The sequence below is a fragment of the Petromyzon marinus genome, chromosome 24, assembly GCF_048934315.1.
Source record: "Petromyzon marinus isolate PM22_M1 ecotype Great Lakes invasive population chromosome 24, UKy_Petmar_22M1.pri1.0, whole genome shotgun sequence".
NCBI classification, from domain to species: Eukaryota; Metazoa; Chordata; class Hyperoartia; order Petromyzontiformes; family Petromyzontidae; genus Petromyzon; species Petromyzon marinus.
The window spans coordinates 1,042,332-1,058,614 of record NC_133690.1 but is presented as its reverse complement, the minus strand read 5'-3'; the positions used below and the strand labels follow the sequence as shown (position 1 = coordinate 1,058,614).

General features: G+C 43.0%; 1 protein-coding gene across 5 annotated transcripts in view; it reads right to left on the bottom strand.

Annotated features, from left to right (window-relative positions):
- The window catches only part of LOC116945465 (uncharacterized), a 68,543-nt gene that overhangs the window by 13,752 nt on the left and 38,508 nt on the right, over positions 1-16,283 (bottom strand). For all 5 annotated transcript variants that reach the window (XM_076069285.1, XM_032959777.2, XM_032959778.2 and 2 more), the window contains exons 7-8: positions 15,174-15,357; positions 12,844-13,065 (exon numbers count right to left, since the gene is read on the bottom strand). In XM_076069285.1, coding sequence (XP_075925400.1) covers positions 12,844-13,065; positions 15,174-15,357 — 406 coding nt within the window. The remainder of the gene's footprint in view (positions 1-12,843; positions 13,066-15,173; positions 15,358-16,283) is intronic.

The window sequence follows — 16,283 nt, the reverse complement described above, 5'->3', positions numbered from 1 at the left end:
GGTATATCAGGCTCTCCGATCTTACATTTACATGCAAATTACATCTCTAGCCCCGCCCACTTACCCTTGGGTTGCACCCATCTCAAACCTATATAACCTCTTGCTGCAGCAGCTCTCCCACTATATTTCTCCTGCCTAAGTAGTTTGCCTGCTGTATTTTTTTACCTGAAGACGATTGCTCATGTTGCGATCGAAACGTCATGATTTTTTTTTTATCTGCCTGACTTTACCGAAAGACCCAAAGAGTATGTATATCCTTGTTCAGCAGTCTACCACCCTAAACATGGCTTCGCCACCTTCATCAGACAAGGCTTAAAAAGGACTATGCTTTCAAGTCCACTATCATAAGGGATGGCTGATGACGGAAGCTTGTGTTGTCTCCGAAACGTCGTGAAAGAACCAAAGAGTATGGATCATTGCAGTCACGAAAACTTTAAATCTAGAACCTGGAACTATATGGACAACAATGGCATTGCAAATCTCATCACTGTCATGCACAAAACGGGCAAAATTCTGAAAGTAAGACAGCAAGCCAATGTCACTGCCATTCTTAAACCCAGAACGCCGCAAGACTTACCCTCCAGGTACAGGCCAATATTCCTATTGCCTTCCACCTCCAAGCTGATAGAACGTGCCATGCTTGCCAGACCCTCATCTGCCATTACCGACCCCCAAATGCCTCCCAAACAAACTGGATATCGAACTGCCCGTAGCTGCTGCGAACAGATCGTTACCTTCACCACCCTCATAGAAGTTGGTTTCCAGCGTCAACAGAAAACCGGCAAATAAATCATTGACCTCTCTGCTGACTATGGCACCAATGTGTCATAGCCAGCTACTGAAGATGACTAATGAACAATGGCCTCCCTCAGGGCTCGTTACTCGTACCAAGTTCATATATGCAGATGACGTAGCCTGTACTGCACACGGTACAAACCTTGCGAACATCGCACCTCTGATTAGCACGGTTGGCAACGTACGGTGCAAAAGAAGTTCAACATATATACATTCCAAGTACTCTAACAGCTGATTTCATGTTATTTGAGGCATATTTCTGCCACTGGAGACTCTGACCAAATCCCTAGAAAACCACCACAAACGCTTTCCACCTGCCCAATCAGGCAGCAAAAGCTACCCTTCATGTATCCTTCTGCGGTATCCCAGTGCACTATGACCCCACTCCAAGATATCTAGGAGTTATCATGGATAAAAGCCTGACCGTCAAGCCCCACACAAATCAAGGATTTGCCCTGCTATAGAAACTTGACCTGGGGCACTTCAGCTGAGGTGCTGTTAACCGCTGCCCTCTCAACAATCTACCCCGTGGTAATAGTATTCCACTTCAGCTCCACCTGGGAGGTAATATACAAAACTGCTAGATGCATAAATAACACAATGCACACAATAAGCAGAATACTGAAATTGACACTAATCCCCTGGTTCCCTGTTATAGCGAACATTCTACAACCAAATATCCACAGAGACATGAAAACTGCAAAGGAGTTTACACGTTTTATTGCCAACAATAACCTACGAATAAATCAAGACGTAAACAATGTACCTCGGTACTGACTCAAGTCCTAATCCACCTTCCAGGATTGTACTGTCACCATTCTAGAATCTAACACAGATACAGAAGAATACTGGCAAACAGAGTGGAACAATGCAGATATCAAGAATAAATACATAATTGGAAACCCAAACTTCGCATCTCCTGGCTTTGACATTCTGCGAAGACACTAATGTACTATCAACCACATCATAGCGTCAACAGGCGAATGTGCACATCTTCGGTTCTTTCGGTAAAGTCACGTACAGTGAGGGAAAAAAGTATTTGATCCACTGCTGATTTTGTACGTTTGCCCACTGACAAAGAAATGATCAGTCTATAATTGTAATGGTAGGTTTATTTGAACAGTGAGAGACAGAATAACAACAAAAATATCCGTAAAAACGCATGTCAAAAATGTTATGAATTGATTTGCATTTTAATGAGGGAAATAAGTATTTGACCCCTCTGCAAAACATGACTTAGTACTTGGTGGAAAAACCCTTGTTGGCAATCACAGAGGTCAGACGTTTCTTGTAGTTGGCCACCAGGTTTGCACACATCTCAGGAGGCATTTTGTCCCACTCCTCTTTGCAGATCTTCTCCAAGTCATTAAGGTTTCGAGGCTGACGTTTGGCAATTCGAACCTTCAGCTTCCTCCACAGATTTTCTATGGGATTAAGGTCTGGAGACTGGCTAGGCCACTCCAGGACCTTAATGTGCTTCTTCTTGAGCTACTCCTTTGTTGCCTTGGCCGTGTGTTTTGGGTCATTGTCATGCTGGAATACTAATCCACGACCCATTTTCAATGCCCTGGCCGAGGGAAGGAGGTTCTCATCCAAGATTTGATGGTACATGGCCCGGTTCATCGTCCCTTTGATGCGGTGAAGTTGTCCTTTCCCCTTTGCAGAAAAACACCCCCAAAGCATAATGTTTCCACCTCCATGTTTGACGGTGGGGATGGTGTTCTTGGGGTCATAGGCAGCATTCCTCCTCCTCCAAACACGGCGAGTTGAGTTGATGCCAAAGAGCTCCATTTTGGTCTCATCTGACGACAACACTTTCACCCAGTTGTCCTCTGAATAATTCAGATGTTCATTGGCAAACTTCAGACGGGCATGTATATGTGCTTTCTTGAGCAGGGGGACCTTGCGGGCGCTGCAGGATTTCAGTCCTTCACGGCGTAGTGTGTTACCAATTGTTTTCTTGGTGACTATGGTCCCAGCTGCCTTGAGATCATTGACAAGATCCTCCGGTGTAGTTCTGGGCTGATTCCTCATCGTTCTCATGATCATTGCAACTCCACGAGGTGAGATCTTGCATGGAGCCCCAGGCCGAGGGAGATTGACAGTTGTTTTGTGTTTCTTCCATTTGCGAATAATCACACCAACTGTTGTCACCTTCTCACCAAGCTGCTCGGCAATGGTCTTGTAGCCCATTCTAGCCTTGTGTAGGTCTACAATCTTGTCCCTGACATCCTTGGAGAGCTCTTTGGTCTTGGCCATGGTGGAGAGTTTGGAATCTGATTGATTGCTTCTGTGGACAGGTGTCTTTTATACAGGTAACAAGCTGAGATTAGGAGCACTCCCTTTAAGAGTATGCTCCTAATCTCAGCTCGTTACCTGTATAAAAACACGTGGGAGCCAGAAATATTTCTCATTGAGAGGGGGTCAAATACGTATTTCCCTCATTAAAATGCCAATCAATTTATAACATTTTTGACATGCGTTTTTCTGGATTTTGTTGTTGTTATTGTCTCTCACTGTTCAAATAAACCTACCATTAAAATTATATACTGATAATTTCTTTGTCAGTGGGCAAACGTACAAAATCAGCAGGGGATCAAATACTTTTTTCCCTCACTGTAGGTATAAAATAAAATGAATTAAATCACGACGTTTCGGACACAACACAAGTGCCCGTCATCAGGTGGAACAACCACGCAAGAAACAATTGCTGAAGTGCTCCGATTTGAACTTGATATTTTAGACAAGACTCTCTTACAATCACACATAATATTAACAGATAAAATGTCCACTTCTGATTGGGACCATGTAGATAACATGACAATCGCCTCTGCTAATTCAATGTCAACCAAATGTAAAGTTAACTTGATCGCTAAATTCAACCTCCTGTCAAAAAATAAGCCTGATTCACACGTTAAAAAGTTAGATGTTAACAAGATTGTCATAAATCAGAGTAACATCCCAATCTCTGACAGCCTAAAATCGGTACTAGCTAAAGGGTTGAATTTTGCAGTCACCCCTAAACATATCCCAGTGAATGATATAATCTCCCAGGTCGACGTAGCCCTCAAAGGCTTGGGACACATCCCGACAGACGTTGCTAGAGCTGAAACTGCCACCATCCTTAAAAAGGTTTAAAAAACCCATTAGTAACATGAGCAAAGATGAGCGCTATGAACTCGGAAAATTGAAAAAGAGGGATGATATAGTCATCCTCTTGGCCGACAAGGGCAATGCTACTGTCATCATGGATAAAACCACAGACAACAACAAAATCCAGGACCTTCTCAATGATGGCAGCTACACCAAAATCAACAAAGATCCTACTAACAGCCTGACAACAAAAACCAACAATATCATTACCAGTTCGACTTCTCTTATCAAACCAGTCAAACGGCTCTAACTAAAACCTTCTGCCTCTAGACCACCCAGATTCGATGGTATTCCTAAGATCCATAAAGAAAGCACTCCACTTCGGCCCATCGTTTCCACTATCAACTCACCTACCTACAAGCTGGCCCGTTTTCTGTCTGATAACTTGCTTCCATTCACTGGCAAGACTACCTCAGCAGTACTTAATTCAGCTCACTTGGTCTCTCTAATCAAGGGCATTTCACTGTCCCCAGATAATCTTCCCGTCAGCTTTGATGTGGTTTCTCTGTTCTCCAAGGTTCCAGTGCCTGACGCCTTCGCAATAATTGAAGATTTAGTCCAACATGGATTGAACCTTTGGTTAAGCACTGCCTTACCAACACTTACTTCACCTGGAATGGTACTTTCTACAAACACAATTAAGGTATCCCCATGGGTCCCCCCTTATCACCAGTGATAGCGAATGTTTTTATGGAGAAATTTTAAACAGATGCCATCCAGACATCCACCCTACGTCCTTCCTTGTGGAAGAGATATGTGGATGACACTTTCGTCATTTGGCCACATGGCCTGCCAGCATTGAACCAATTTCTCAACCACATTAATTCCTCTTCTTTGGTTCTTTCGGTAAAGTCACGTAGAATGAGAATAAAATAATAAATTGATAAAATAAAATAACACAATAATATTCTGACGACGTTTTGGCCACAACACAAGCGGCCTTCATCAGGTGAAAGGACGAGACTGTCTGGAGGACAGCGCTGGAGTGAAAAAGCCACGCTCAGATCGCGACCTTTAAGCTGTGTGAGAAGAAACAAAGCACCTTGACAAAGGAATTAGCATAGAATTTAGCATTGAAATGGCTGAGTGGTTAGCTTGTGACTGGTCAGAGAAATGGCTATGTTAAAGTTAAAGCATACACATCCGCAGAGGCACCCCTTGACAAAGGAATTAGCATAGAATTTAGCATTGAAATAGCTGAGTGATTAGCTTGTAACTGGTCACAGAAATAGCTATGTTAAAGTCAGAGCATACACATTCACAGAGGCACCTAGTACAAATCAAACAGGAGAATTTAGCATTGAAATAACTAGGCGAATTTAGCATTGAAATAACTGAGTGATTAGCTTGTGACTGGTCACAGAAATGGCTATGTTGAAGTCAAGGCCTACACATCTGAGCTATTCACAGTAACTGGGTATACACTACAATATATAATGAATACTATATAGTGAACCAATAAAAAACTAAAATATAAATTACCTCAATGTTATCAATAAACTCTATATATTCTCCCATCACCTAAGCTACCAACAATAAGTCGCTATGTATCACAATGCTATATGGCGAAAAAATGGGTGGATTCTTACCCTCAACTTTAGCAACACGGATAGCTACGGGGAGAGAGACAGCTGTGAGACGCTGTTATACTCCATGTTGTAAACCATACCATTAACCGTGGTGTGAGAGGTATTAAGAGTCAATGCCAGCGAAAGAGCTGCGGTCTGAAGGTCATCGTAAAATACAATTAATTAAGAACGGAAATGGTTTAAAACATCTTTCCAATGGTTACTAAGCCAGAATCCATATTCTCGGTTGAAATTGTCTCTGTGCTTGTATATGTGAATGGCCTCATGAACGAATCTCTCATGGTAGCCGGTTGGTTTGCAAAGAACCTGCGTCTTGGAGAAGTTAATGTCATGTGAGCCTACTGAATTATAACAGTGATCTGCCACGGCAGCAGAGTTCGTTCTACCGTGTTTCAAGTCTGCTTTATGTTCGCGGATGCGGTCCGAGATATGTCGTTTGGTTTCTCCAATGTAGCTACTACCACAGAGGCACTTTAGTTTGTAAACGCCCGGGTACTGTATGTCTGGAACAGCATCTTTTACAGATGGAACTAGATCACGGATTTTATGTACTGTGTTGAATTGGACCTGGATCTTGTGTTTATTCAGGATTTTGGAGATCTTTTTAGTGACCCCTGCAATGTAGGGTAAGGTGATGGTTTTGAGTGGCTCCACAAGAGGATCCTTCTTCATGACTGGAGTGATGGCTTTGCGGATTGTGTAGTTGGAGTAACCATTAGCCCTGAGAGCCTGGTGTACGTGCTTGAGTTCACTGGTAATGTGTTCCTGGTCGGAAATGCATTGGGCTCTATGGAATAGAGTCTTGATGAGGGAGTTCTTCTGGGATGGATGGTGGTGGGAATCCGGTTTCCATGGTAAATCTGATGGCTGGGTGTATGGAATTGATGTGGTCGCGGAATTGGTCTAGAGCAGGCTGGCCATGTGGCCAGATGACAAAGGTGTCATCCACGTACCTCTTCCATAAGGTCGGGCGTAGAGTGGCAGTCTGGATGGCGTCAGTTTCAAATTTTTCCATGAATACGTTGGCTACAACCGGAGATAGGGGGCAGCCCATTGGGGTGCCCTCAGTTTGTTTGTAGAAAGTTCCATTCCAGGTGAAGTATGTGTTGGTTAAGCAATGTCTCACCAGGGGGGGTACATCAGTATGCAGTCCTTGATAAACAAGGTCTTCAATGATAGCGATGGTGTCAGGTACCGGGACTTTGGTGAACAAGGACACCACATCAAAACTGACAAGCAGGTCGTCTGGGGACAGGGAAATGCCTTTGATTGTCGATACCAGGTGAGTAGAATTTAGTACCGCAGAGGTGGTTGTTTTAAACCATTTCCGTTCTTAATTAATTGTATTTTACGATGACCTTCAGACCGCATCTCTTTCGCTGGCATTGACTCTTAATACCTCTCACACCACGGTTAATGGTATGGTTTACAACATGGAGTATAACAGCGCCTCGCAGCTGTCTCTCTCCCCCTCCTCTGTTCCAACCATGGATGAACTCGTCCCTCTGAACGGGGTCCGTAGCTATCCGTGTTGCTAAAGTTGAGGGTAAGAATCCACCCATTTTTTTGCCATATAGCATTGTGATACATGACGACTTATTGTTGGTAGCTTAGGTGATGGGAGAATATATAGAGTTTATTGATAACATTGAGGTAATTTATATTTTAGTTTTTTATTAGTTCACTATATAGTATTCATTATATATTGTAGTGTATACCCAGTTACTGTGAATAGCTCAGATGTGTAGGCCTTGACTTCAACATAGTCAATTCTGTGACCAGTCACAAGCTAATCACTCAGTTATTTCAACGCTAAATTCGCCTAGTTATTTCAATGCTAAATTCTCCTGTTTGATTTGTACTAGGTGCCTCTGTGAATGTGTATGCTCTGACTTTAACATAGCTATTTCTGTGACCAGTTACAAGCTAATCACTCAGCTATTTCAATGCTAAATGCTATGCTAATTCATTTGTCAAGGGGTGCCTCTGCAGATGTGTATGCTTTAACTTAGCTATTTCAATGCTAAATTATATGCTAATTCCTTTGTCAAGGGGTGCCTCTGCGGATGTGTATGCTTTAAATTTCGATTTAAAGCTTTCGTGACTGCAATGATTCATCTTCTTTGGTTCTTTCGGAAAAGTCACGTAGAATGAGAATAAAATAATAAATTGATAAAATAAAATAACACAATAATATTCTCATGACGTTTCGGCCACAACACAAGCGGCCTTCATCAGGTGAAGGGGCGAGACTGTCTTCACCTGATGAAGGCCGCTTGTGTTGTGGCCGAAACGTCGTGAGAATATTATTGTGTTATTTTATTTTATCAATTTATTATTTTATTCTCATTCTACGTGACTTTACCGAAAGAACCAAAGAAGATGTATGCTTTAACTTTAACATAGCCATTTCTGTGACCAGTCACAAGCTAATCACTCAGCCATTTCAATGCTAAATTCTATGCTAATTCCTTTGTCAAGGCACTTTGTTTCTTCTCACACAGCTTAAAGGTCACGATCTGAGCGTGGCTTTTTCACTCCAGTGCTGTCCTCCAGACAGTCTTGTCCCTTCACCTGATGAAGGCCGCTTGTGTTGTGGCCGAAACGTCATGAGAATATTGTGTTATTTTATTTTATCAATTTATTATTTTATTCTCATTCTACATGACTTTACCGAAAGAACCAAAGAAGATGAATCCTTGCAGTCACGAAAGCTTTAAATCCACATTAATTCCATACACTCATCCATCAAATTCACCATGGAAGTGGAGAAGGATGGTAAGCTACCATTCCTGGATTATTTTGTTTGAGAAGAAACCTGATGGCTCTTTGGGACACTCTGTCTACTGGAAAGCCACCCACACAGATTCCTATCTGAAACCTCATTCCCACCACCATCCGGCCCAGAAGAATTCCCTCATCAAAACACTACACCATAGGGCCCACTGCATTTCTGACCAACACCACCTAGCCAGTGAACTGGAACACGTATACCAGGCCCTTATGATGACTGGATATTCGGACCGCATTATTCGCAAAGCGGTTTCTACAACCATGGAGAAACAACCCCCTGCGATGCCGATCAAAACCATCACGTTACCATTCATAGCAGGCGTTACCAAAAAGATTGCCAAAATCTTAAACAAACACAAGATCCAGGTCCGATTCAGTACAGTACACAAAATCCGTGATCTAATCCCATCTAAATTTTGATTTAAAGCTTTCGTGACTGCAGTAATTCATATTCTTAGTTTTTTCGGTAAAGCCACGTTGAAGAGAAACAACAAAATAATAAAATATATATAACAATAAAAAATTCTCACGACGTTTCGACCATAACTCAAACGGTCATCTTCAGGTGTGTTGGTTTGCATAAATTTATTTTTAAACGGCGCATTTATTTATTTATAAAAAAACGTTAGCGTCACGCGCAGCGATTTGGCAGTTTGCCCAGGACTAGTCCATCTATATTTTGAAAAGAGGAGGGGGGAGACGAATTTTTTTTATATATATAATGTATGCTGTCTGAAAGCAACTGTAAGCGTGAACAATCAATTAAGAACTGAAATGGTTTATCAAATCTTTCCAATGATTGCTAAGATAGAATCCATCTTCTCGGTTGAAATTGTCTCTGTGCTTGTATATGTGGATAGCCTCATGAACGAATCTCTCATGGAAGCCAGATGGCTTACAAAGAACCTCTGTCTTGGAAAAGTCAATGGCATGTGAGCCTACTGAATTAGAACAATGATCTGCTACGGCCGAGGTGTTGGTCCTACCGTGTTTAAGGTCTGCTTTATGTTCACGAATGCGGTCCGAGACATGGCGTTTGGTTTCTCCAATGTAACTACTACCACAGAGGCAACTTAGTTTGTAGACACCAGGGTATTGTATGTCCGGAATCACATCTTTTATAGACGGAACCAGATCACGGATTTTATGTAATGTGTTGAAACGGACCTGGATCTTGTGTTTATCAAGATTTTGGAGATCTTTTTTGTGATCCCAGCAATGTAGGGTAAAGTGATGGTTTTGAAAGGCTCCTCAAGAGGGTTCTTCTTCATGGTTTGAGTGATAGCTTTGCGGATTGTATAGTCGGAGTAACCATTAGCCCTAAGAGCTTGGTGTACGTGCTTGAGTTCACTGCTTATGTGTTCCTGGTCGGATATGCATTGGGCTCTATGATACAGAGTCTTGATGAGAGAATTCTTCTGTGATGGATGGTGGTGGGAATCCGGTTTCAGATAAGCATCCGTATGGGTAGCTTTCCTGTAGACAGAGTGGCTCATTGAACCATCAGGTCTCTTTTTAATTAGGACATCCAAAAAAGGTATCTTGCCATCTATTTCGACTTCCATGGTAAATCTGATGGCTGGGTGTATGGAATTGATGTGGTCGAAGAATTGGTCTAGAGCAGGCCGGCCATGTGGCCAGATGACAAAAGTGTCATCCACGTACCTCTTCCATAAGGTTGGGCGCAGAGTGGCATTCTGGATGGCGTCAGTCTCAAATTTCTCCATGAAAATGTTAGCTATAACTGGAGAAAGGGGGGAGCCCATTGGGGTGCCCTCAGTTGTTTGTAGAAAGTTACATTCCAAGTGAAGTATGTATTGGTTAAACAGTGTCTCACCAGGGGGGGTACCTCAGTGTTTAGTCCTTGATGAACCAAGTCTTCAATGATTGCAATGGTGTCAGGTACAGGAACCTTGGTGAATAAGGAAACTACATCAAAACTGACAAGCAGGTTGTCTGGGGACAGGGAAATACCCTTGATTGTCGATACCAGGTGAGTAGAATTTTGTACCGCAGAGGTGGTCTTTCCAGTGAAAAGACGCAGGATTTCAGACAAAAAACGAGCTAGTTTGTAGGTGGGGGAGCTGATAGTAGAGACTATGGGACGAAGAGGTGTATCAACTTTATGTATTTTTGGTAAGCCGTATAATCTTGGTGGCCTGGCAGCAGAAGGTTTCAACGAAAACTGTTTAGATTGATCAATTAATGCGGTTGAATCAGAAATTATTTTGTTGGTTTGTGTGACGAGGCTGTTGGTGGGATCTCTTTTTATTTTTGTATAACTACAATGGTTACTCCGACTATACAATCCGCAAAGCTATCACTCAAACCATGAAGAAGAACCCTCTTGAGGAGCCTTTCAAAACCATCACTTTACCCTACATTGCTGGGATCACAAAAAAGATCTCAAAAATCTTGAATAAACACAAGATCCAGGTCCGTTTCAACACATTACATAAAATCCGTGATCTGGTTCCGTCTGTAAAAGATGTGATTCCGGACATACAATACCCTGGTGTCTACAAACTAAGTTGCCTCTGTGGTAGTAGTTACATTGGAGAAACCAAACGCCATGTCTCGGACCGCATTCGTGAACATAAAGCAGACCTTAAACACGGTAGGACCAACACCTCGGCCGTAGCAGATCATTGTTCTAATTCAGTAGGCTCACATGCCATTGACTTTTCCAAGACAGAGGTTCTTTGTAAGCCATCTGGCTTCCATGAGAGATTCGTTCATGAGGCTATCCACATATACAAGCACAGAGACAATTTCAACCGAGAAGATGGATTCTATCTTAGCAATCATTGGAAAGATTTGATAAACCATTTCAGTTCTTAATTGATTGTTCACGCTTACAGTGGCTTTCAGACAGCATACATTATATATAAAAAAAAATTTCGTCTCCCCCCTCCTCTTTTCAAAATATAGATGGACTAGTCCTGGGCAAACTGCCAAATCGCTGCGCGTGACGCTAACGTTTTTATAAATAAATAAATGCGCCATTTAAAAATACATTTATGCAAACCAACACACCTGAAGATGACCGTTTGAGTTATGGTCGAAACGTCGTGAGAATTTTTTATTGTTTTATATATATTTTATTATTTTGTTGTTTCTCTTCAACGTGACTTTACCGAAAAAACTAAGAATACTAATCCCATCTGTGAAGGATGTCATTCCTGACATGCAATATCCGGGAGTCTACAAACTAAGTTGCTCCTGTGGTGATTGTTACATTGGGGAAACGAAACGGCATGTGTCGGACCATGTTCGCGAGCACAAGGCAGATCTGAAACACGGCAGGACTAATACCTCCGCCGTGGCTGATCATTGCCATAACACTGTGGGCTCTCATGATATTGTTTTTTCCGAAGCCAAGGTGCTCTGCAAACCTTCGGGCTACTATCAAAGGTTTGTTCATGAAGCCATCCAAATATATAAACATAGACATAACTTAAACCGAGAAGATGGATACAAATTTAGCAATCATTGGACGGATGTTATTAACCACCTCAACTGCTTTATAGTTTGCCTTCATATCCGCATCTCCAGTTTCTTCAGCCTCCTACCCCCCAGCCCTGCTCACTTCCCAGCCCCGGCATTTTGTCGTGCTCGGGTTGGAGCTTGCATTTCTCCAGCCCCGGCATTGTTGTTATACTCAGTGTTGGAGCTTGCACTTCTCCACTCCCCCTACCCCACACCCCCACCCTCTCTATCTCTCCTCCCTGGCTCCTCCTCCCCCTCTCTTACTTAAATAGCCTCTTGTTACAAGCAGCCCCCTTCTGCCCACTTCAGCAATTGTTTCTTGCTGTGGTTGTTCCACCTGATGACGGGCACTTGTGTTGCACCCGAAACGTCGTGATTTAATATATTTAATTTTATACCTACGTGACTTTACCGAAAGAACCAAAGAGTATGGATCCCTGCAGTCACGAAAACTTCAAATCTAGATTGTGCCATCTTCATTAATATAAAATTTAAGACAAGCCACAGGAGTATGATTGTAGCCATGTAACCCAAACTATTAACCATACATTTAACCACTATAGTCTGCGCTCCCGGAACAGACAAATAGAAAATTACAAACTTCCTGTTGAATCACTCTCGTGGATAGCAGACCTCAATATTTAGCCCCCTAGCCATAGGAAATAATATAATGGAATTAATGTAAAACTTTCCTGGAAAAGACTTGAGGGTCAGTTAATCATTCGTGGATATATAAATGTCAAAAAAGCTGTTTCATCTCCAGATTGTCTTCTGTCATTCAGAATCATAGATTCCACATGTAACTTGTCAATGCCACCCATTTTTGGTTGTTTGTCCTTGAATGTTATAGGAAAACAAATTAGCCTATACCAAAGAGACATATAGTCTGTTAACTTCAAAGAACATATGTGACAATCCAGATTTATTTAACAATCAAATAAGGCATGCATGTCTCGTTGTGGCCAAAGAATACATTGCATGTTCAGCAAAGTATGCTGCAACAAAAGCATTTCCACAGCATTACCATGAGTGAGGTCACTGGCATCATCACTGTGTGGCGAGGAGACTCTTGACGCCGGCGTTTGTGGCCGTGAGCCCACACTGTCCTGCAGGATGGCCGTGCGGGGTCGTGTGGGGCCACCTTCATTCCCCCAGAGGAGTGACGCACAGGCCGAGCGGGGCCGTGCAGAACGGGGCCTTGCCGTGCCTGGCCGTCCCAGCGGAGAGACGGGACTCTCTCTGCCACCTGTACACAACACATTATAAGATCGCACTCATAACACACCAATTGTTTGCCACAAATTAACCACAATACCTTGCTGATCTCGTCAAGGAGCATAAACCATCACGCGCACTCCGGTCATCTTCACAGAGGCTTTTGGCTGGCCAATGAACAAAGATGGTCACCGCATCATACTTTCAGATGCATTTCTACGGCCATCTGAAAGGCTCTTCTATTCGATATTAGGAAGTCACTGGAGCTATGCACTTTTAAATCTAGATTGAAAACTCACTTCTTTGAAACTGCCTTTTCTATCTTGATTTGGAGCTTTAGTGACTGCAGGAATCCATACTCTTTGGTTCTTTCGGTAAAGTCACGTAGGTATAAAATAAAATAAATCACTGTAAAAATATAATCCAGCAGTGGAACTGCTGAACTAGCGAGACAGCAGTTACAACAAGGTTATATATATGGCGATGAGCAAGCAAGCGGGGTCTCGGCTGGAAAGGAATTCCACCCCCGGACGCAAGCACCTCAGTTGTGTTAATGGGGGAGATTAGGGAGAGAGGGATTTGAGAGGGAGATTAGCATGAATGAGCTCCGTCGCCACATGAGAGTATCTTGTCCGCATATGCGCACAACAGCAGTGTTAATGAGAGATTAGCACCATGAGAGTGCAATCCAAAGGGCATGTGAGCCTGAGAGGTGCAATCCCAAGGACATGTGAGTATGAGAGTGCAATCCAAAGGACATGTGAGCATGAGAGTGCAATCCAAAAGACATGTGAGAGACCTGAGAGAGAGACAGAGAGTTGGAAATAACAGCTGACATAGGCAGGTAGGATGGACACATCACAGTCAGTTAAGACTTTACCTGGTTAATAACGTCCTTCCAATGATTGCTCAATTTGTACCCATCTTCTCGGTTGAAGTTGTGACTGTGTTTATATATTTGGGTGGCTTCATGAACAAATCTCTGAAGGTAGCCAGTAGGTTTGCAGAGTACTTCCGTCTTGGAAAAATCAATTTTCGTGTGAGCCCACAGCGTTAAAACAATGATCAGCAATGGCAGAGGTATTGGTTCTACCATGTTTCAGATCCGCCTTGTGTTCACGAACGCGGTCCGAGACATGTCGTTTCGTTTCCCCAATGTAACTGCTGCCACAACCACAACTCAGTTTTTATACACCAGGGCATTGCATGGCAGGAATCACATCCTTTAGATGGGATTAAATCACGGATTTTGTGTACTGTGTTGAAACGAACCTGGATTATGTGTTTGTTTAAAATTTTGGAAATCTTTTTGGTAACCCCTGCTATGTATGGCAAAATTATGGTATTGGTTGGATCCTCAGAAGGTTGTCTCCCCATGGCTGGGGAGGCAGCTTCGCGGATTGTACGGTCCGAGTATCCGTTTCTTCCTGAGGGCTTGGTGTACTCACTCCAACTCACTAGCTAGGTGGTGCTGGTCGGAGATGCAATGGGCCCTATGGTGTAGTTTTGATTAGGGAATTCTTATGGGCTGGATGGTGGTGGGAGTCAGGCATTAGATAGACATCCGTGTGGGTGGCTTTCCTGTAGACAGAATGTCCCAACGAACCCTCAGGTCTCTTCTCGATCAAAACATCTATGAATGGTAACTTGCCATCCTTTTCCACTTCCATGGTGAATTTGATGGCTGGGTGTATGGAATTGATGTGGTTGAAGAATTGGTTTACCAAGTTCAGCAGTTCCACTGCTGGATTATATTTTTTCCGCCTGAGAACAACCGCTTGTGTTGCGATCGAAACGTCGTGATTTATCTTATTTTATACCTACGTGACTTTACCGAAAGAACCAAAGAGTATGTTTTTTTATATTTAGTTTGTTGTCCTTCTCCCGCACCTCTGATTAGTGCAGATGGCTATGTACGGCGCAAAAGAAGTTCAACATACATACTTCCTAATCGCCTTTGAAACCATTAACTAACAAGACTTTCAAAACATTAAGTCACTACTACTGTTATCACTTTTTTTTCTGATCTCATGAAGGGGTGTTGGTTCCACAGTTCCACAGCTCACCCATGCAAACTTAAAATATTAATGCGAAAGTTCTCAGTGTTGGCCAATAACTCAAGGCAAAGGAACAGCTCACCCAGCCCATGCCCCAGGCACAGGGTGGTCGCATCGTCCACGATGGCATCTCGTACTAGCAGCCAGTCGGTGCCAGTGGTGGCAGCGGCGGGCAAGGCATGGCGCTCGTTCGCCGGGCGATCGTCCAGCACAGAGAGCTGGGGCAGGAGATCGAGCACTGCGCGGCGGTACTCATAGCTGGGGTCCTGCGGCGGACAGCAGGGACACACGCATGTAAAAAGATTCCATATATAGCCTTCAACAAATTTGTGGCAAGTGCTGCTTGTCAGCACCTACAGTGAGGGAAAAAAAGTATTTGATCCCCTGCTGATTTTGTACGATTGCCCACTGACAAAGAAATTATCACTCTATAATTTTAATGGTAGGTTTATTTTAACAGTGAGAGACAGAATTAAAAAAAATCCAGAATAACAAAAAAAATCCAGAAAAACGCATGTCAAAAATGTTATAAATTGATTTGCATTTTAATGAGGGAAATCAGTATTTGGCCCCCTCTCAATCAGAAAGATTTCTAGCTCCCAGGTGTCTGTTATACAGGTAACGAGCTGAGATTAGGAGCACACTCTTAAAGGGAGTGCTCCTAATCACAGCTTGTTACCTGTATAAAAGGCACCTGTCCACAGAAGCAATCAATCAATCAATCAGATTCCAAACTCTCCACCATGGCCAAGACCAAAAAGCTCTCCAAGGATGTCAGGGACAAGATTATAGAACTACACAAGGCTGGAATGGGCTACAAGACCATTGCCAAGCAGCTGGTGCGATTATTCGCAAATGGAAGGAACACAAAATAACTGTCAATCTCCCTCAGCCTGGGGATCCATGCAAGATCTCACCTCGTGTAGTTGCAATGATCATGAGAACGGTGAGGAATTAGCCCAGAATTACACGGGAGGATCTTGTCAATGATCTCAAGGCAGCTGGGACCATAGTCACCAAGAAAACAATTGGTAACACACTACGCCATGAAGGACTGAAATCAGGCAGCGCCCGCAAGGTCCCCCTGCTCAAGAAAACACATACATGCCCGTCTGAAGTTTGCCAATTAACATCTGAATGATTCAGAGGACAACTGGGTGAAAGTGTTGTGGTCAGATGAGACCAACATGGA